General features: G+C 42.8%; 1 protein-coding gene across 1 annotated transcript in view; it reads left to right on the top strand.

The window, feature by feature from the left end:
* The window catches only part of RYR3 (ryanodine receptor 3), a 567,299-nt gene that overhangs the window by 427,230 nt on the left and 118,885 nt on the right, over positions 1-21,184 (top strand). The window contains exons 44-47 of the mRNA XM_010844173.1: positions 9,809-9,989; positions 11,417-11,528; positions 14,144-14,264; positions 19,637-19,806. Coding sequence (XP_010842475.1) covers positions 9,809-9,989; positions 11,417-11,528; positions 14,144-14,264; positions 19,637-19,806 — 584 coding nt within the window. The remainder of the gene's footprint in view (positions 1-9,808; positions 9,990-11,416; positions 11,529-14,143; positions 14,265-19,636; positions 19,807-21,184) is intronic.

Raw genomic sequence — 21,184 nt, 5'->3', positions numbered from 1 at the left:
GATGAGATGGCTGGATGGCATCACCGACTCAATGGACATGAGTTTGGGTGAACTCCAGGAGTTGGTGATCGACAGGGAGGCCTGGTATGCTGTAATTCATGGGGTCACAAAGAGTCAGACACGACTGAGCGACTGAACTGAACTGAATATGCTGAATATTGCATAAAATGAGTAGTTTCTTAAAACTGTACCTTGTCTCCAAAATTGTGTTATGATAGTAATACTAGCTTACTTGTATTTACATTATAGTTACAGTCTTTCTCCCTTTTCCCATTTTGGAGTTTCTGGCTAACAAACCTAGCTGCGCTAGTTAAATGATTGCAGAGAGGGATTTCAGCTAATAAGCAGTCATGCCGATTGTTCTATGAGAATTCACCTAAAAATGTATTGGTATCACGCAGTCATTGTCTTGCCATGTGCTCTTCTTGTCTCCTTCTCCCCAACCCCCTGCTTATTTTCCTACATCATGATGCATTCTGTTCTTAATATTTGAATGGTTTCCAGTATCCCGGTTTTTTCCCTTTCTTGACTTGGTCACAGACCTTGAGATGTTTGTCTTTTGTCCCCCTAGGGCTTGTCCAGACAAGTTTTCAGGGATTTGGGTTTTCTGCTTCCCTCTGCATGTTCCATACCTACTATGTCTTCATCATCAGCATTGCTAAACTACCATTTTCTTCCTCTGCGGCCAGTTTCAGAATATCCTCTGATAGCCTGTCTTACTTCTAGTCCAGATGATTGAATATCCCAAATTAATGCAGAGTTATCGTGGTAATAAAGGGGATTTTGAGTTGATTTTAAAGATTCATCAGTTCAGTTCAGTTTAGTTCAGTCACTCAGTCATGTCCGACTCTTTGCGACCCCATGCATCGCAGCACACCAGGCCTCCCTGTCCATTACCAACTCCTGGAGTTCACTCAGACTCATGTCCATCGAGTCAGTGATGCCATCCAGCCATCTCATCCTCTGTCGTCCCCTTCTCCTCCTGCCCCCAATCCCTCCTAGCATCAGAGTCTTTTCCAATGAGTCAACTCTTAGCATGAGGTGGCCAAAGGACTGGAGTTTCAGCTTCAACATCAGTCCTTCCAATGAATACTCAGGACTGGTCTCCTTTAGGATGGACTGGTTGGATCTCCTTGCAGTCCAAGGGACTCTCAAGAGTCTTCTCCAACACCACAGTTCAAAAGCATCAATTCTTTGGTGTTCAGTTTTATTCACAGTCCAACTCTCACATCCATACATGACTACTGGAAAAACCATAGCCTTGACTAGACGAAACTTTGTTGGCAAAGTAATGTCTCTGCTTTTCAATATGCTATCTAGGTTGGTCATAACTTTCCTTCCAAGGAGTAAGCGTCTTTTAATTTCATGGCTGCAGTCACCATCTGCAGTGATTTTGGAGCCCAGAAAACTAAAGTCTGACACTGTTTCCACTGTTTCCCCATCTATTTCCCCATCTATTTCCCATGAAGTGATGGGACCAGATGCCATGATCTTCGTTTTCTGAATATTGAGCTTTTAGCCAACTTTTTCACTCTCCACTTTCACTTTCATCAAGAGGCTTTTTCATTCCTCTTCACTTTCTGCCATAAGGGTGGTGTCATCTGCATATCTGAGGTTATTGATATTTCTCCCAGCAATCTTGATTCCAGCCTGTGTTTCTTCCAGTCCAATGTTTCTCATGATGTACTCTGCATATAAGTTAAATAAGCAGGGTGACAGTATACAGCCTTGACTTACTCCTTTTCCTATTTGGAACCAGTCTGTTGTTCCATGTCCAGTTCTAACAGTTGCTTCCTGACCTGCATACAGATTTCTCAAGAGGCAGGTCAGGTGGTCTGGTATTCCCATCTCTTTCAGAATTTCCCACAGTTTATTGTGATCCACACAGTCAAAGGCTTTGGCATAGTCAATAAAACAGAGATAGATGTTTTTCTGGAACTTTCTTGCTTTTTCCATGATCCATCGGATGTTGGCAAATTAATCTCTGGTTCTTCTGCCTTTTCTAAAACCAGCTTGAACATCAGGAAGTTCACGGTTCATGTATTGCTGAAGCCTGGCTTGGAGAATTTTGAGGATTACTTTACTAGCGTGTGCAATTGTGTGGGGCCACCAAATTCTATAAATAGACTGTATGATACATACCAGATCCAGGAAAGACCCATTTATTCGTCTCGGCCAACTTCACAGGAAGATCAAGGGTTTTATGAGTCAATTAGTGGGACTGTCTACTTGGGTTATGAAGGTTGAGGAATCCACTGGCTGTTTTCTTACCTGGATGGCCGAATTCCAACACTTGCTTTTGCTTATGTGGTATAACCATATTCAACTAAACTCTGAATATGTTCGGTCCACCCTCTTTGCTTTCAGATTGTTTTATGCCTTTTTAATATACTCTACAGTACAATTTCATAACGCAGTGAACTCCTGAAAATCTATTAGACCATCAGTAGGAAGCTATGTGCACTTTAACCTTTATTATGTCTCTTATCATGTGAAGGTCACATTTGGTTTTGGCAAAGATTATTGGCTTCTGCTTTGAAAGAATTGACAGTCTACTAAGGGGAACAGACATGGACAGAGGTCACTATGATAAGGAGTAGAGTAAGGTAGGGACAGAGTACTAGTGGGTTTCATGAGGGGACACTTACATCCTGTTGAGATCAGAAAAGGCCTCTTGGGGAGGTAGTATTTGTGATGAGCTTTGAAGGGTCCGATTTCCAGATGCTAAGATACAGGAAAGGAGCCAGTTGAGCAGTGGCGTGAGGGCTAAAGCACATGTGCTGAGGAAACACAGTGATCAGCTGGTCTTGGAGGGTAGATGCATAGATGACAGTGCTAAGAGACAAGGTGTAAAAGGTAGGCAGGCAGCTCTGATGGGGAGAATTGAAGTGCCAAGCTGAAGAGTTTAGTCTTGATTCAGTGTGCAGAGAACTGGGAAACCTTTTCATCAGAAGAAAGACTGGCAACCACTGGGAACTTCTGTGCCCAGGTTAGGATAATGAGTTTCTGAATTGTAATGGCGGTGATGGGAATGGGATAGAGGAGATCCATGTGAAATAAATAATAGAGCCAGAATTTATAGGACTCGCTGGTGGTGAGGATTATAATGGCTGGGTCCTGGGTATGTTGACATAAGGAAAAAAACAGGTCACTTTAGAGCTTAGTGATCTAAGGCAGAAAAGAAGTAAGGGTGGTCGGAAGGACAAAGTGGTTGGAGATGGAGGGTCATGGGCTTGTGTGTTTTGGGGAAAAATTTTGCAGTGTGTGACCCCCCCAGATGGAGATGCCCCAAATTGAGGCTATAGGATAGAGATCAATCAGACAACAGATTGGGACCAATTGGGCTTGCAGGTCACCCGCAGTTGAAATGGTAAGAACAGACTGTCCAGGGGAGAACATAGAAGAGAGCGGGATTCATATGTACAAACTGGTTCATTTATATAACAACCCAGTGAGTTAGATATAGTTATTGTCATCATTTTATGGATAAACACCTTGATGCTTAGAGCCATTAATAAGTACCTTTGCCAGAATCACACAGCTAGTAGACATTTGTGAGGATTTGAACCAGAGCAGTTTGGCTCCAGAGGCCAAACTCCACTCAAACCATTATATAGCATTGTCTTGCAAACAGTGTCTTCCTAATGAACAAGGAGAAACAGCATTTTCTCCTTTGAGTTGATCAAAAATTGGAATTGTTTAATTTCTGTTTGGTGCTAGTGTTTGTTTAAAAACAATTTTTTTTTAAGCCAAATCAAAAGCTCTTGCTATATCAAAATAATAGAATTAGAAAATTCTTTTCTAACATTATTTTAGTAGTTTCTCTTAATGTTGGTGTTAAATCTTCTTAAACAAGATTTGTTTTTAAGAGAACTTCTTAAAGCATATAATTTTCTCCACTTTATTTTTATTAGCTTGCTGGGAAACCTTGGGTTGTGTTTAACTCTGGGAGGACTAAAGTTGAGAGGTTTCTATTAACCCAGCAATTACAAACTTTATAGCCTGTCTAGACACAGATGTGTCTGGGTGTGTGATTAATCCCTTCCTAAGGTAGATACCAAGTAGGAAAAGATTCCTTACAGATCCGCAAGAGGAAGGGGAATTCCCTGGCAGCCCAGTGGTTGGGACTTGGTGCCTTCATTGCTGAGGGTCCAGGCGCAGTCCTTGGTCAGGAAACTAAGATCCCACAGACCATGTGGCACAGTCCAAAAACAAAGAAGAAAAAGAAGGGGGAAAGTAAATCTGTGCCTCCATAGAGTCCTCGGAGCATTTTAGTGTGTCTTCCTCAGGCTGCAAACTTATCTGAAAACACGATGTGTCCAGCTTTACTGAATCTGTTTCCCTAGGCAGCTTGATCATAACTCGGACGTCCGTCGTGTGACATGTGAAGAGTGCATGAGGGGCTGTGAGAAGTGACAGGAGACATGCATGAGAAGCTCTACCCTGAAGTCACTGAAAGTCAAAGCAGCAAACAGAGCAAACTGAAGCAAAATGATCAAAATCATTATATACATACTAAAAAACTCAACTGCACCCACCTCCATAGTGACACATGTGGCTGTGGGCAGGCCAAAAATGATGGTGCTTGTTGGAATCTTGGAATAAAGGAATGCCTGGGGAAGAAGGCAGATGTTGAACAACATCCTGAGGAAAGAAACGGACCTAGTTTAACAGAGTAGTCAGGGGAGAGCATACTGAGAGGCGTTGAGCTGGGAGCCAGAAACCTTTTAGGGTATGACAGTTATATCTCAATAATGCTGAAAAAAAGGTCTTTTAGGATCAAGAATACAAATTTAGCATGTTAGCTTTGAAGGGCATAGTAGGTACAGATACTTAAAAGAATCAGCTGGTTCTGTATTCATGTCTTTAGAGTCATAAAAAATGTAATAACCACTCTTCATTGTGATTGGTATTGATGACTGGGGATGGTTAAGATTAAAATGTCTAAGATTTTGTTCTTGTTGTCAAATTTATAATCCTAGGAAATGGACAGCCTCAGTTCTTGCAAACAACAGCTGATAATTGCGTTGGTAATGCAGTGATGGATAATCACCCTCAGCATTCCATTTGATCCTTTCAAGCCTGTAAATGACATTAACAAGAGGCTTGAGCGTACAAGGTTAGATAATTCAGACATGGACCGTGTTCTCATTAAATATACAGTCTAGTATGAAAAATACAGATACCAAAACATTCATTAATTACACTTGTGTACAATGCTTTAAGAAATAAGATGGGGCGTTTTGGAGGATTACATCCTCTGGAACTTTCAAGTTTAAGCTGATCCTCAAGGGCAAAATGGAATTGCATAGGTCAAGGTTTTATGTCAAAGGAATGGAAAGGAAGAGAGCATTCCAAGCAAAAGAACTTAAAATAGGAATTGTGGTTAGAATACAGACAGTAAGAAAAGCAATGGGCAATCATGATATTCTTGTTAATCATTCCTGTGATGAGAATGACTGCTTAAGATTAAAACGGAGAGAATCATTCCATTTCCATCTAACTTCTCAGGAACATTGAAAACAAGGTGGTAATACGAAGGCAGTGTTGAGAGACTTTGAAGAGAAGCTCTGTGAATGTGCACCGTTATTAAGCTTATTATTCATTTGGAACTCCAGCAAAAACACTGTTGTAAGCCCTTGGGCAAAACTAGTTTACCTCAGATCTCTCTTTCCCTTGAAAAATGCCTTCAAGATCAGTATTCCCCTTCTCCCTTGGGATTTGGTTGGCAGCCCAGCTTACTGAGCTACAGGTAATTAGAAGAGACTGTTCTCTTCTCTTCTAATCAGACCAACCTTTTTACCTTGCAAAACCTTCAGAAATCCTTTTCCTTGGTCCCCTCTCCAATTAGCATCAATGGTTGCACTTCAGTTCCTTCCTCTTGCAGAGTGCTCTCTGCATCCCCCACAGATGACCAATATCCAGTGATCAAGCTATAGCTTCCTGGATCCTTTGTACCAGCCAACCTAATTAGCTTAGATGTGGCATCTGGTCCCATCACTTCATGGCAAATTGATGAGGAAATAATGGAAACAGTGAGAGACTTTATTTTGGGGGGCTCCAAAATCAGTGCAGATGATGACTGAAGCCATGAAATTAAAAGATGCTTGCTCCTTGGAAGAAAAGCTATTACCAACCTAGACAGCATATTAAGAAGCAGAGATATTACTTTGCCAACGAAAGTCCATCTAGTCAAAGCTACGGTTTTTCCAATAGTCATTTATAGATACGAGAGTTGGTCTATAAAGAAAGCTTAGTGTTGAAGAATTGATGCTTTTTAAGTGTGGTGTTGGAGAAGACTCTTGAGAGTCCCTTGGACTGCAAGGAGATCCAACCAGTCCATCCTAAAGGAAATCAGTCCTGATATTCATTGGAAGGACTGATGCTAAAGCTGAAACTCCAATACTTTGGCCATCTGATGCGAAGAACTGACTTATTGGAAAAGACCCTGATGCTGGGAAAGATTGAAGGTGGGAGGAGAAATGGACGACAGAGGATGCGATGGTTGGATGGCATCACTGACTTGATGGGCATGAGTTTGAGCAAGCTCCAGGAGTTGGTGATGGACAGGGAAGCCTGGCATGCTGCAGTCCATGGGGTCTCTCAGACAAAGAGTCAGACATGACTGAGCAACTGAACTGAAGACATAAGATTCAGATAAAATAAGGCTACCTTGGCAAATGAATTTCAATAGCAAACTCAATACAGAACTCACAGTCTTAATTCTTCAAATCCTTTTGGACACTGTGGTCCACGTTCCATCAAGCTTCATGACACTGATCACTTTGGAAAGAACAAAGTTAATTTCAGCATACTGGTTAAGACAAGGGTTGACCCATAAGTGTTTCCATTCTGAGAACTGAGAGAATCTGAGCACAGTGTTTAAATAAGCTTGACTAATAGGGTTGAATTTTTTCCTCCATTTTTGACACTTAAAATGTCAAAGTTTTAGCTTCATTATTCTTGTAATAGGAAATGACAACTGGGAGTGTAGAAATATGTGCTACCTGATAGGTGTTGAAGGCCAACAATATTTTAAAGTCGTCAACTGTGGGTTACATCTATAACTAAAAATACTTGCTTTCAAATATACTGATTCTCCTGGTGCTTTTCTTTAAGTATCCCTCTGTGAATAATCTCTATCGTGTATAAATGCTAGGTTGACCTCATGGAAAACATGTCCTTAGAACTAGCATCACTTCTTTATCTGAACTCCTCTGTAAACAGTACAATGTCAACCTCCCCTTGGGTTCCTTTCCTTCCTGATTCTTTCCACCATATCATTATTGTGACTATTTTACCCTTTCAGCATCTCCTGAGAATTTTCTTCACGTGGATTCTGGTTTAGTTAAAAACAAATGCTGTTTTGATACTATATTAGATGAAACTTGAAGAAAAACTTCTTTACAAAAAAATGTAGTCTCTTCTTGAAGGCTTGAGCTATAAAATAGTGAATGCATGCTGATGGGCTGTATAAATTCAGTTTAATGAAACTCTATTCTGAATCTAATTACACGGTTCTAAAACTTATGTTGGTGTAAACTTAACAATCTTGGATTTTACCTGTGGTATAGAAGGTCAAGTGATAAGAAAGGATGTCAGCAGGCCATGCTTAGACCAGGAATACTGGTAGACTGTCCAGGGCTGTGAGACACAGCAGTGTGTTCACATGTGAGTGGGCCCAAGTTAATTTCAAGTGTTTGGAAGCAAGCTCAGCCCTTCTAATGCTGTGGACATGATGGAAGAAATCTCTGCACATGAGTAAGACTAATGGACTCACCCTAAAACTAGAAGAGGCACAAGTATCTCAACAGGACAAATGAGACTTGGTGAGCTGGTGCAGTATGCCTGCTCACACAGGGATTTGCTAAAAATCTAGAGGAGAAGCCAGGCTTTATAGGTTTCCATTCTAATGTGCCATTATAAGTTGATTCATAAAAATGTTTATTACACAGAACTTAAACTCTTGTGATAGTTTTAAAATACATCTATAAATTCTTCCTTGTACCTCCCTCCAAAAGACGGAGCCTACTTCTTCTGCCTTTGAGTGCAAGCTGGATTCAGTGAACCACTTCTCATGGATAGGATATAGTAGAAGTGACAGTATGTGACAAGGTTGTAAGAGGTGTCGCAGCTTCTCCCTGACGCGCTCTCTTGGATCCTTTGTTCTGTGGGAAGCCAGCTGGCATGTCATGAGAACACTCAAACAGCCCTATCAAGAGGTCTTACGGTGAGGAGCTGAAGCCTCCTGCTCACAGCCATGTGAGTAAGCACGGAAGCTGATACTCCATGTCCAGTCAGGCCTTCAGAAGATGGCAGCCCTGGCTGACAGTTTTATTGCAGCCTCATGGGAGATCCCGAGCCAGGGCTGCCTCGCTTAGTCACTCCCAAATTCCTGAACTACAAAAACTATGAGATAATAGTTAGTCTTAGCCTGTTAAGATTGAAGATAATTTTTAATGCAAGGATAAATAATTAATACAACAGCGTATCAAGATGCAACCTCTATTATAGAATTGAATCCTCCAATAATATCTAGTAATTTTATAAAAATATTTTTCTTCAGGTTTCATCCAGTACACAGTGTCAAAAAGCCTTGTCTTTGAGGTTTGGCCCAGGGGTGAATTCTCAGACGCAAGTTAAGATTTTGTATGAGACACTGAGACAGAAAGTATGTCTCATGAAATTGTTTGAACAAGCTGTAAAACTACTTTGGATTTTAAAACTGACTCTGAGAAGCATTGGCGATCCCTGTCCACATGTGGCGGTTCACTGCTTAATCACTTCTTTGGGAAGTGATACCCTGTCTTGGTTATCTACGGTTTCTTCCAAACAGAAATACCAGCAAACACAGTCATCCAGTCTTTAGCTCCCCACAGAGCAATTCTAAGAATAACTAAGACAACTTTACCAAGTAGATTCTTACCCAGATAAATGATTTCAGAAATGCCCTGAGGTCCATCCCCGAGAGTTTCCCTGGTGGCCCAGACAGTTAAGAATCTGTCTGCAATGCGGGAGACTCGGGTTGGATCCCTGGGTTGGGGAGATCCCCTGGAGAAGGAAATGGCAACCCACTCCAGTATTCTTGCCTGGAAAATCCCATGATACAGAGGAACCTGGAAAGCTACAGGCCATGGGGTCGCAAAGAGTCAGACAGAACTGAGCGACTAACATTGTCATCCCCAAGAGAGACATACCCCAGAGAGAACAGCTGAGGCACGTCACCTCTCCAGATGCTAACTGAAACACACCAGCTTGAGTTACCCTATTACCTCATCTCAAGGAAGCAAGGAAATACCTAATAAGCACCCCAAGGGAGTTAATAAAGACATAAAGGTCCTCTTTCTCTAAGTCACTTGTGAATTAATCAGTAATCCATGGTAGATGCAGTAGTCTATTTCTTGCCCTCTGAGGACCTAAATATACTGAAATAATGTGAATAGCATAAAATCCTGAACTGAGAAGCAAGACTCTGTTCTAATACTGGTTAATTGTACTACTTCAGATAAATAGATTCTGACCTAATTTATCAAAGCTTCCTCTGCATCAGTATTAGCTACTAATCTTAAGAGTATGTGACAAGCTAAACCAAAACTGTTCTTCCAGCCTTATCAATTAGAAATCAATTCTGGGCAACTTTGTCAGCAGTCCAGTAATTAGGACTCCACGCTTTCACTGCAGGGAACACAGGTTCAATTCTTGGTCGGGAAGCTAAGGTCCTGTAAGTCACATGGCATGGCCAAAAAAATGAAATCAGTTCTGAGGTTGTCCCCTCCAGTGAGATGGTAAAAATGCCTCTTTCCTTTAGGTGAAAGTGTGGAAGAAAATGCTAGTGTCGTGGTCAAGCTGCTCATCAGACGCCCCGAGTGCTTCGGCCCCGCCCTGCGGGGTGAAGGAGGAAACGGTCTGTTGGCGGCCATGCAAGGCGCCATTAAGATCTCTGAGAACCCAGCCCTCGACCTCCCCTCACAGGGCTACAAGAGGGAAGTGTAAGTGAATAGAATTGCCTTCCCGCCTCCGTATGGTTGGTGAGCTCCCCAATATTCTCAGTACATGCATGATAAAGCAAGTGTCAATAACCTCTCTCTGGTAGAAGAAGCACAGGCTCCTTACAGCTGTTGCTCAAACAGCTTAGATCACTTTGTGAGCTTGTTATCTTGACTCTCCCAGTAAGCTTCATGATCAGTCTTATCTTCCCTGCCTTCCGTTTCCCCTTCTCCAGTCAGGTCCGTTGGCAAATCCAGAAGTCGCAAGCTCAACCCCCACCACACCCCACCCCCATGCCTCCCTGTGGCATCCCCACCAGAGGAAACTGTGTCTAGGCTAAGAGGCCTGGACCAACGGGCTCCAGTCACTGTCTAACTCCAGCCTGTCCCCTTCAGTATTTTGAATCCCACTGTTTCACCTCATACCTCTCATACTTTTAAAAAGAAGGAGCAACCTCCACTTCCTCTTCTGAAAGTGTCTGATTTGATTCCTGGGATAAAAAGAAAGCTGCAGAATGTGAAAAAATCACAGCTCTACTAATCTTGGAATTTAACAGTTAAAGCTATAGTTAGTACATTATCGGCCTTGTGACCTTCCTTTCACTATGTCTTGTGACCATTTCCCTTTTATCACGGCCTCTAAATTAGACCCCAGAATCTAGAGAAGGGATATAACTCAGCCTAGCTTGGGATATAACTCCAGCCAGGGGCTCTTTTTTCTTTTCTTTTTTTTTTCTGGTCATCATTTCTGGTAGGTGATCTGGTAGAATTAGAACCCAAAACATAAGCTGTCCCAACTTCCTCATGTAACCTGAGAAAAACTGAGGCCCAGAGTCATATAGCTTCTTAGCATCAGAGCCAGGGCCTGAACTTGGCCTTCCTGACTCCTGTCCAATGTGCTTTCCATGTCTGCCTAGCAGGAAAATGATGGAACGGTTGGTAGATGTTTTGGACTTCCCTGATGGCTCAGACAGTAAAGCGTCTGCCTACAATGTGGGAGACGCGGTTTCAATCCCTGGGTGGGGAAGATCCCCTGGAGAAGGAAATAGCAACCCACTCCAATATTCTTGCCTGGAAAATCCCATGGATGGAGGAGCCTGGTAGGCTACAGCCCATGGGGTCGCAAAGAGTCGGACACGACTGAGAGATTTCACTTTCACTTTCTTTCACTTTGGGGGTCACAGTGCTGCTCCATGAGTGAGTGTAGTCTGCATGATCCACTCATGTCAGTTAAGTTCATGGGAGTATATTTGGGTCATTTGAGCTTGCTGAGTTAAACCACCTCATTGACATCTGGGGGGAGAGAAAGAGTCCAGTGGAAAGGATGCATGATGCCCAGGGTGAGCAGAGAAAGTATTTCCATATCGTGTCTCGAGCATGGTGCCACCTGCATGACTTCCTTATAGCTCCTTGTGTCGCTTCTGTCTCAGCAGCACAGAGGACGATGAAGATGAAGAAGAGATCGTGCACATGGGCAATGCAATCATGTCATTTTATTCGGCTCTTATAGACCTGCTGGGCCGCTGTGCTCCTGAGATGCACGTAAGTGATAAGTGCCCAGAGAGCAGCTTTGAGGGACTTGAATCAGGAACATGGTAGATGTCGTGAAGGTCATTTCTTCTTCTGTCCCTGGCATGTGTGAACGTGCCTTTCTCTCTATTCCTTCTAGCCAAAATCAAAAGTAGTTTCTGCCTCTGGAACCTGATTCTACAGTTTTCTGAGGAATGACTCCTGGGAAAATCTCTGTGTTGTATGATTTCTCTGTGACCCTACATATTCTTGTTTCAGAAGCCTCCAAAAATTACATTTTCTTGCACCTCAGCCTGGTCACAATGTGACCAACTTGATTTCATGGTTGTCTCTGTCAGGACACTCCACATGGAAAATCTTTTCTTGATGACCATGGTGTTAGGCATCAGGAAGATAGTCACAATTCATGTTTGATTATTTCCCAGCGGTAAGCTTTGCAGATATACTGGAAAAGATGATTCTATTTTTATGAGATGTCTTCTCAAACATTCAGTTTCAAACTGAATTTGTGTGTTCAAAGTTGTGTTTTCACCTTCCCTTTTTCATCTCTGCTGAGGGTGGAGACACATACTGGCCTTATTTCTCATAAAGTCTCACATTATTAAGTGAGAGAGGAAATAATTGCTGCTTGTAGGAAAACAGAAAAGATAGTTCCTTCTATTTTAAAAGTACTTGGTAACTGTGTAATAGAACTTTGTTCATTCAGGGCTCAGGTGCTCTCTCCACAGTGTTCACTGCATTTGGATTATGCCAGTGTCTCCTAAAAGTACTTGCAATGCAGACTAGGATGATATAAATAGTGGTTTCTGGTATTGATGAGGTTATATATTTGGTCACAGCCAAGATAACAGTGTGTATGTTGTAAACAGTGCTAATGAAAAGATAGCATTGATTTAAGTAGTGGCTTTCAAATTCTTTTGACCAAAAAAATTATTTTAACCATAGTAAGAAATTTGGGGTGGGCTAACAAGACCACTTGGGTTTTTCTGTAACAATTTGTTCCAAACAAACTTGTTGAGCAAATTAATATCATTTACATTGTAACCTAGTATACATATGTCCAGAAACAAAACTTATCCTTGCTATGGATACTGCATTCTAATAGTTTCTACTCTATTCTAATATATTTCATGCTTTTTAATGCTGGTGACAATCCACTAGCTGATTTTATAACCCACTAGTTGGTCAAGACTACAATTTGAAAGATACTGCATTAAAACATAAATTCTTATCTTTCTTCCTGTATGTCATGTATTATCTACTTAACAATGTAGCCTGTTTGGAAATCCATCTACAAGCGTTTAGGGGAACTCTTCCGGTATGGAAGAATCTAGGGTAAAAGTACTGTGTGCTTTTGTGACCCCATAAACTGTAGCCCACCAGGCTCCTCTGTCCATAAGATTTTCTAGGCAAGAATACTGGAGTGGGTTGCCATTTCCTTCTCCAGAAAAGTACTGTAGAGAAAAGAAAATCTAAATCTTCAAAGGGGAGGCTGATCAGAATTCTTAACTTGTAATAGTTTCTAGTTCCTACTGTGGAACTAGCACCTTACCCACATGGGCAAATCTTTCCATTTCTGTGCTGTTAAACAAATAAAGGAAAATGAAAGGGAGCTAGGGAAATTCTCAGGCGTCCTTCTGTCTTAGGGTGGGGGGTCAGTTCCCTTGATCACCTGTCATCTCTTCACAAAGCAGGTTACACAGTTTGCCTAGTCCCAGGAAGACTGGCCACATGGGATAGCTAAACCCTCAGAGCCCCACCTGGGAGAGAGTTTCTTCCTTGCTTACTGCCCCTCAGATTCAACCTCATAAACACATACACATACTTCTCCCATGGCCCTTCCTGTGTGAATAAGGGGAAGGGATGATGCAGTCATCACTCACAGCTGTGCTCACAGCTAGGGTCACACATAGGTGTCCCCCTGTCTCTGATTCTGCAAGCATTGTGTCCCAGCATGTCACCCAGCTACCTCCTAGGTAGGCTCAGTCCTGAGCTCATGACACTTCCATTGCCAGCTAAGAGCCTGTGCCCAGAAGCGTGCCTGCTGCCCCCACATCCAGGAGGATGTGGCTGTGTACATGCCCACCGTGGCCATAAGAATCAGGCTATCCATTCCCAAATAACTCCCTTGAGATTCTGAAGTTCTCTCTGACATCTTCTATATCCCTCTTGTTGCCCTGTTCTCAGCATTAATCAAACTTTTTTAGGAAAGCAAAACACCTAAGTCATGTCTACATTGAGCAGAATTCCAGGGTCTGGAATCATGGCCACATTGTCACCACACTTGTCATGGCTACCTAGAGCTCCCAGGACTGCAGTCACACTGAGACTCAACAACAGGCTGCCGTCACTGCTGAGACTACACGACTGTTGCTATCACAGCAAAGGAATCCACTTGCCTTCCTTGGCCAGAGTTATTCCCTCAGCAGCACCTCTTCTAGAAAATCAAGAGAAAGTGCTTCTTTTTTTCTGTGGCCACCCCTGTCTAGAACAATTAGGGAGACACAAAAGTGTACCCAACCCATCCCCCTACAAGGAGAATAATTTTACTGCCCAAACTTTTAAGGTGGGGTGGGAGTGGGCATATGGGAACTTCATTTATCTTACTCTCCAACCCTACCTTGCAGCTTATCCAGACAGGGAAGGGAGAAGCCATCCGGATCAGGTCCATCCTGCGCTCCCTGGTTCCCACCGAGGACTTGGTTGGAATCATCAGCATCCCCTTGAAACTGCCTTCCCTGAACAAAGGTAAGGGAATGGCTGAAGACTGAGTCCTACCAGCCTCCCCAGGGCCACCCACTCGCAGCAGGACCCTGTGTGCAGTGCAGGGGTCCTCCCTGCCTCCTACTGAAGGGCAGGCTTCACAGGGACAGGATCTTGCTCTTTTTCTGGCAGTGGGGAGTTCTCTCCTCCCAGCTCCAGCTGGCTGCTTGTCTCCTCTGCTCCTTTGGGTTGAGACTTCCCTACACCATGTCCTATAAATATGGCTTGCCGAGACCTCACTGTCTTCTAAACTCCAGTTGTCTGGAGGGAGGCTGATGGACTGGGACCAATAAGAGCTCTCTCCAAACCTCCCATCTCCTTTGCCTCTGTGCCCCCAAACTGTGCAGCCAGCTGGGGCAATGGAAGGATAGGGTCTGACTCAGGCTCCCTTGGCTATAGTGCTATGCGCCTCATGGCCATAGACCATAAAGGGTCTTCTTCCACTGCTTCTTCTGACATTGGGCATCAGTCTGTGTTAACCTTACAAAACTTATACTCTCCCCAAAACACAGAGGCTCTCCATGTCACTCCATCTGCTATCCAGTTAGTTTCCTCCTGGCTGGTGGAAAAGGTGGAAAGATAGCATGCTGCTGCTGCAGTGTTTCGCAAACTGGTGTTCCGCGAGACATTTTGGTAAAGCACGCTAATTGCTGTACATGTTAACAAGGGGTTTGGAGTCAAATAAGTTTGGGAAACCTTGGGATATACCACATTTTTCTGTCTTTACTGAGATATAATTGACACATAATGTTGTATAAGTTTAAGGTATACAGTGTGATGATTTGATATGTTTATCAAAATAAAGTAAGTAAATGCATGCTTCACCTTGCATAGTTATCATTTGTTGCTGTTATGGTAAGAACATTTAAGTTCTACTCTCAAAGTAACTCTCAAGTATACAATACAGCATTGTTAACTATGGTCACCACGCTGTACATTAGATTCCCCCAAACTTACTCATCTTATAACTGAAAGTTTGTACCCTTTGGCCAACACCTTCCATTTCCCTTCCTTCCCCCAACATGTAGTAACCATCAGTCTACTCTCACTTTCTATGAGTTCAATTTTTATGAGTTCAATGTATAAGTGAGCTCGTACAATACTTGTCTTTCTCTAACTTATTTCACTTAGCATTATATCCTCAAGGTGCATCCATGTTGCTACACACGGCAGGATTTCCTTCTTTGATAGCTAAATAGTGTTATTCTCTGTGTGTCTGTGTCCTTATGTATGTATAGACCACATTTTCTCTATCCATCTATCTGTGGACACTTAGACTGTTTTTTTCTATGTGTTGGCTATTGTGAGTAATGCCGCAATCAACCTAAGGATGCAGATACCTCTTGAAGATACTGATTTTGTTTCCTTTGGCTATATATCCAGAAGTGGGGTTGCTGGATCATTTGGTTGTTCTGTTTGTGATTTTGAGGAAACTCGACACTTTTTCCATAGTGGCTGCACAATGTATATTCCCAACAACAACAAGGGTTCCCTTTTCTCCTTATCCTCGCCAACATTTTTTATCCCTTGTTTTTTTTTTTTTTTAATAATCTTTCTGATGGGTGTGAGGTGATATGTCCTTGTGGTTTTGATTTGCATTTCCCTGATGGTGAGTGATGTTAAGCATCTCTTCATGTATTTGTTGGCCATTTGTATGTCTTCGGAAAGTATCTGTTTGTATCCCTTGCCCATTTTAAGTCAGATCATTTGTTTTTGTTGTTGAGTTTTTGAGTTCCTTATATATTTTGGGTATTAACTCCTTATTAGATATATGTTTTGCAAGTATTTTATTGCATTCTGTAAGTTGCCTTCTCATATTGTTGATTGTTTCTTTTGCTATGCAAAAACTCATTAGCTTAATTTGTCCACTTGTTGATTTTTACTTTTGATGTCATATATCCAGAAAAATCATTGCCAAGATCCTATCAAGGATCCTACCCACTGTGTTTCTTTCTAGGAATTTTAAGTCTTTAATCTATTTCTAGTCAACTTTTGTGATAAACTTTTGTGTAAGATAGGAATCCAAATTCTCTTCATCTCTGATTTTAGACCATTTTATTATAATGTGTCTTCGAGAAGATGGTTTGGGATTGAAATTTGAGGGTGACTTATTAGCTTTATAAACTTAGATGTCCAAATATCTCCTCAGGTTTGGGAAATTCTGTCATTATGTCTTTAAGCTTTCTGCTTCTTTCTTCCTCTTTTCTCCTGGACTCCAGTGATAGGTAAATTGTTTCTCTTAATGGTGTCCCTTAAACCCTGTAGACCTTCTTCATTCTTTTTTTCTGTTTGCTGAATAATTTCAAATGATTTATCTCTGAGTTCACTGATTCTTCTGCTTGGTCCAGAAGACACTCTCTATTGAATTTTTCCATTTAGTCATTATATTCTTCAGCCCCAATATTTCTTTTCTGTTCTTTTTAATTTTTTTAATGTTTTGTTCTATCACTTTGTTGAACTCATGTTTTTGTTCTTGCTTTCTCTATATCATTAATTTGTTTATCTGGATTCTCTTGCAGCTCTCTGAGCATCTTTAGAATAACTATTTAAAAATCTTTGTCAGGCAATTCATGCATCGCTGTTTGTTTGGTTTCAGTTACTAGGCATTTACTGTATTCTTTTTGTGGAGCGTGTTTCTCTTGTTCTTCATGAGCCCTGTAGCCTTGCATAGGTATTGTGCATTTGAGGAAACAGTCACCTCTTCCAGACTCTACGGACTGACTTTGGTAAAGAAAGACCTTCGCCTTCAGGTGGGGCTCTTCTGGTATAGGAATGTAAGGCAACTTCAGGTCCAGACAGCACATGATGTCTTGTTGCCTCGGGCCCCTGGGGTCAGCAATATTGACAACTGCATGGTCCTTGGCCGGTGCTGCCTGGGGTCCTCCGTGACCGACAGGGCTGTCAGCTCCCTAAGCAGTGCTTCAGGTCTAGCTGCTAGGGCCCAGGGCAGGCAGTGGTGGTGGTGGCCAGGGCCAGTGGCACACACGCTTGCAGGGACCAGCTGCAGACTCACATGTAGTGGCAAGGGCGGGGCCGGCAGCAAAGACCAGAGCCAGCTGTGGGTACACTGGCACGTGGGGAGACCCTGCTGGGTCTCACCTGGTGCATGTACAGCAGTGAAGGCCCAGAATTGGAGCTGGGCTGGCAGTGTGCGGGTGCACAGCTGGGGCGGTAACCCTGCAGCTGAAGGAGTCTAGATGGTGTCTCATACTTGCACAATCACAGAGGCCGGGGCTGGCTGCTGGTGCAGATCTGGGGTTCTGGCTGTTCCTGGGGAACAATGGGGAGAGAGTCAGGTGACTGGGCATCTGTGAACACACAAACCCATGGGACAGAATCCTGTGAAATCTGGATTTTGTGGTGGCTGTGCTGGCTTTTAGTTTCTTCAGTGGAGAAAGCTGCTGGGTCCTCAGCAGGCAGGTCACTGGAAAACCAGGATCTCCTACTGTGTGGCTGATACTGGTCACCCCTGCCCTTCTTTCTTGTTCCTAGGTGTCTCTAGGCATCTCAGCTTTGCCAGTCTCTGGGTGGGGTGAAACCAAAGCTGGCCCTTCATGCAGTGCCCCAGAAGGCTCTGGAAACCAATCACACACCCTACTCTCACTAACTGGCAAAAGAAACTCTTTCTAGTTGAGTTTCCTTCTTGGCACTGAGCAGGGCCAGCCTGAAGAATGCGGGCAACATGAAGCCACCCTTCCCTCCCTTTTTGTGCACTTACTCTCAGATATTTTATTCCACTATATTCATTGCAAGGATTGATGCTGAAGCTGAAACTCCAATATGTTGGCCACCTGATGCAAAGAGCCAGTTCACTGGAAAAGACCCTGATGATGTGAAAGATTGAGGGCAGGAGGAGACGTGGGCAACAGAGGACGAGATGGTTGGATAGCATCACCAACTCAGTGGCATGAGTTTGAGGAAACTCCTGGGGATAGTGAAGGACAGGGAAGCCCAGTGTGCCTCAGTCCATGGAGTCACAAAGAGTCGGACACGGCTGAGTGACTGAACAGCAAATGTTGCCGCAGTTTGTTTGGTGGGGCCCTCACTAAACCCTCCAAAGCCCTCCCAAAGCTGGTGTTGCCCATGGGTAGCTGATCTTTGGGGGAGATCAAGCTTGTGGTCTCCTACTCCCCCCATCTTGGTGACGTCATTCTTGAACGTATCACATTTTATAACTTCATGAAGCCTCTGAGAAACCATGTGGTAAAGAAGATAAATGTTGAACTCAGTGTTTCCCAAACTTTTTGAACACAGAACGCTCATTAGTATCCCGTAAAAGTACTGTCTTTTAGACAGTATACCGGATATTTGAGATACTAACTCAGCCTCCCCTGTTCATAAACAGCTCCCACTAGTGCTCAGGGGAGGAGACGCAGGCAGCGTCCTGTCTGGAAGGAGTCCCCTCCTTGCTCTCCCAGAGTCCTGCATAGATGCCTGGGCTGAATTAGGTTTGGGACTGGATAGCACTAAATGTTTGCAACTCTCAGGGTGCCTTATGATGTACAGAATTTATATAAGGTGTGACTTTAGCTTGATCATTCTGGAGCTCTCTTTTCTAGTTTTTGGTCTTAACTAAACTGTAGGAGGAAGACTTTTTCTTTTTTATCCCCTTTAGAGATCCTTTTTGTTCTCCACGTCAAGAAATTTTTTTTTTTTTTTTTGGCTTCATGGCATTTTCCTCACTTTATCTTTGACCCTTTTTATTAAAATAAGGTTACAATTCTTGGATGATTTCCTGATCTAAATTTCACCTAAACCAGATAATACTCACTAAATACTGAAAGAGCATGTCCTCAGTGTTGTGCTATTTAGGTTGCAATGCTTATAAGCATGACATACTTTTCAATTTAATCTGCCTTACATTTTTCTCCCTCCCTTTTTTATGCCATCATTGAACAAAGCAGTAAATCAAGCCCTGACTCCTGGCATTTGCTCACCAACCTCAAGCTCCCAATGAGATATCGCTGAGCATAGAGTTGGACAGAGAATTCACATAGCACCCTGCTGTACTGAATTTCCAACATACAAATACAATACATGTAAATAAAATCAAATATAGATTATAGTACAATAATTGGGAAGTGATAAGCTTTGAATATTTGTCATGTTTTAAAATATATACTTAATTACAAAGTATAATTTTAATAATGGACATATCTAATATCGGGCTCACTAAATTCCTGAAATTTTAGCAATCAACTCTTCCAAGCCAATATAAACTGACTCTAGCACCTTGTATTATTTCAAAAATTCCTATTTCTTGTCAGGAGAACAAGCCATAGACAGACAAGCTCCGTGTTCCACTTGAGACTGTGGAGACAGAAAAGAGAATATGACATTCTCTGTGTTTCTTTCAGATGGGTCGGTCAGTGAGCCAGATATGGCAGCCAACTTCTGCCCTGACCACAAGGCGCCCATGGTACTGTTCTTGGACCGTGTGTATGGCATCAAGGATCAAACTTTTCTGCTCCACTTGCTGGAAGTTGGATTTTTACCTGACTTAAGAGCCTCTGCCTCTCTAGATACAGTAAGTGGTTAAAATGAGAAAAGTATTATTGGAATTAGAAGTGAAGTTTCTATCTACTCCCTGATCACATATTAGTAGCTTGCTTTAAAGGGTGAGAAAATAGAGAAACAAGAAACAGAGGATCTGAATTTCCTGGTCCAGAGACTTAAATGTAGGTGAACTGGACCTGAGATATTCAATCGAGCTCCATCCAGTGCAGTGTCCTTTCCTCAGCACTGTGGTGGTGGCAGGGAGTGGTGCTATCCCGTGCATTGCAGGGTGCTTAGAATCATCCCTGCCCTCTGCTGGTGCTACACACCAGTAGCACACCCCCCAAAGCAATTCACCAGATGTACCCTGGGAGACAGTCACCCTCACATGAGAACCATGGCTCTATCACTTATGAAGAAGGATGGCTGGCAAGCATGATAGGCTGGAAATACTCTTCCTACTCTGACTTCTTACGTTATATGCACTGACCATCAGGAAGGATAGTCTGAAGCTCAGGGCATGACAAAGTCAAGGTAACAGGCCAAGTACAAATCCAAATTTGGCAGTCAAGTGTGAGGTAGGGTAATCCATCATTGACAGACATCAAGACAGGAGGCCCAGGAGTTCGAAAACAAGAATGCCAGGTACTCCAGATCAGGACGAAGCAGAGAGAGAGAACACTAGAAGTTCTGGGTTTAAGGGGGAAAGACCAATGAGATCAGCTTAAGTTTTAAAACAAATATTGACCAGCTTAGGGTTGTTTTTAAATTGTATTATTATTTATTTATTTATCTAGCTGCATTGGGTCTTTGTTGCCACATGTGGGCGACTCTAGTTGTGGCACCCGGGCTTCTTGTTGCCGTGACTTCTCTTGTTGTGGATCACAGGTTTCTAGGTGCACGGGGGCTCAGCAGCTGTGGCTTGAGGGCGTTAGAGCACAGGCTCAGCAGCTGTGGCATGCAGGTTGAGTTGCTCCACTGCATGTGCGACCTTCTGTACCAGGGATCGAGCCAGTGTTCTCTGCATTGCAAGGTGAATTCTTAACCACTGGACCCTCAGGGTTGTTTTTAAAGAGCCAGTGGCATATCTTCTTGATCAGTTGTAAAGTGTCTCAAAGGCACCACCTGGTGTCCAACAGCAGTAGAAGTCTGAGCTCCGGTGAGGGGTGGTCAGCTAGCCAGTACCTTAACTGGGGTGAATTCTACTTGAACGAGTTACTCAGAAATGGATGGGGTCACCCAGAAGTGGAAAGCAGTATGAGCCCCAATCTGAATGGGCATTCCATCCCTATCTGCGGCATGGAGGTAAGAAATGGTATATCCGTGAAGGCATTAGGGGCATATGGCTGTTTTGTAAAATTAAAACAGTTAAAAGCTTCCACTGCCTTTTTTTTTTTTTTTTTTTTTTC

Source organism: Bison bison, unplaced genomic scaffold, assembly GCF_000754665.1.
Source record: "Bison bison bison isolate TAMUID 2011002044 unplaced genomic scaffold, Bison_UMD1.0 scf7180017864197, whole genome shotgun sequence".
In the NCBI taxonomy this organism is placed as follows: Eukaryota; Metazoa; Chordata; class Mammalia; order Artiodactyla; family Bovidae; genus Bison; species Bison bison.
The sequence above is the reverse complement of the archived record's forward strand: the minus strand, read 5'-3'. Positions and strand labels throughout refer to the sequence as shown.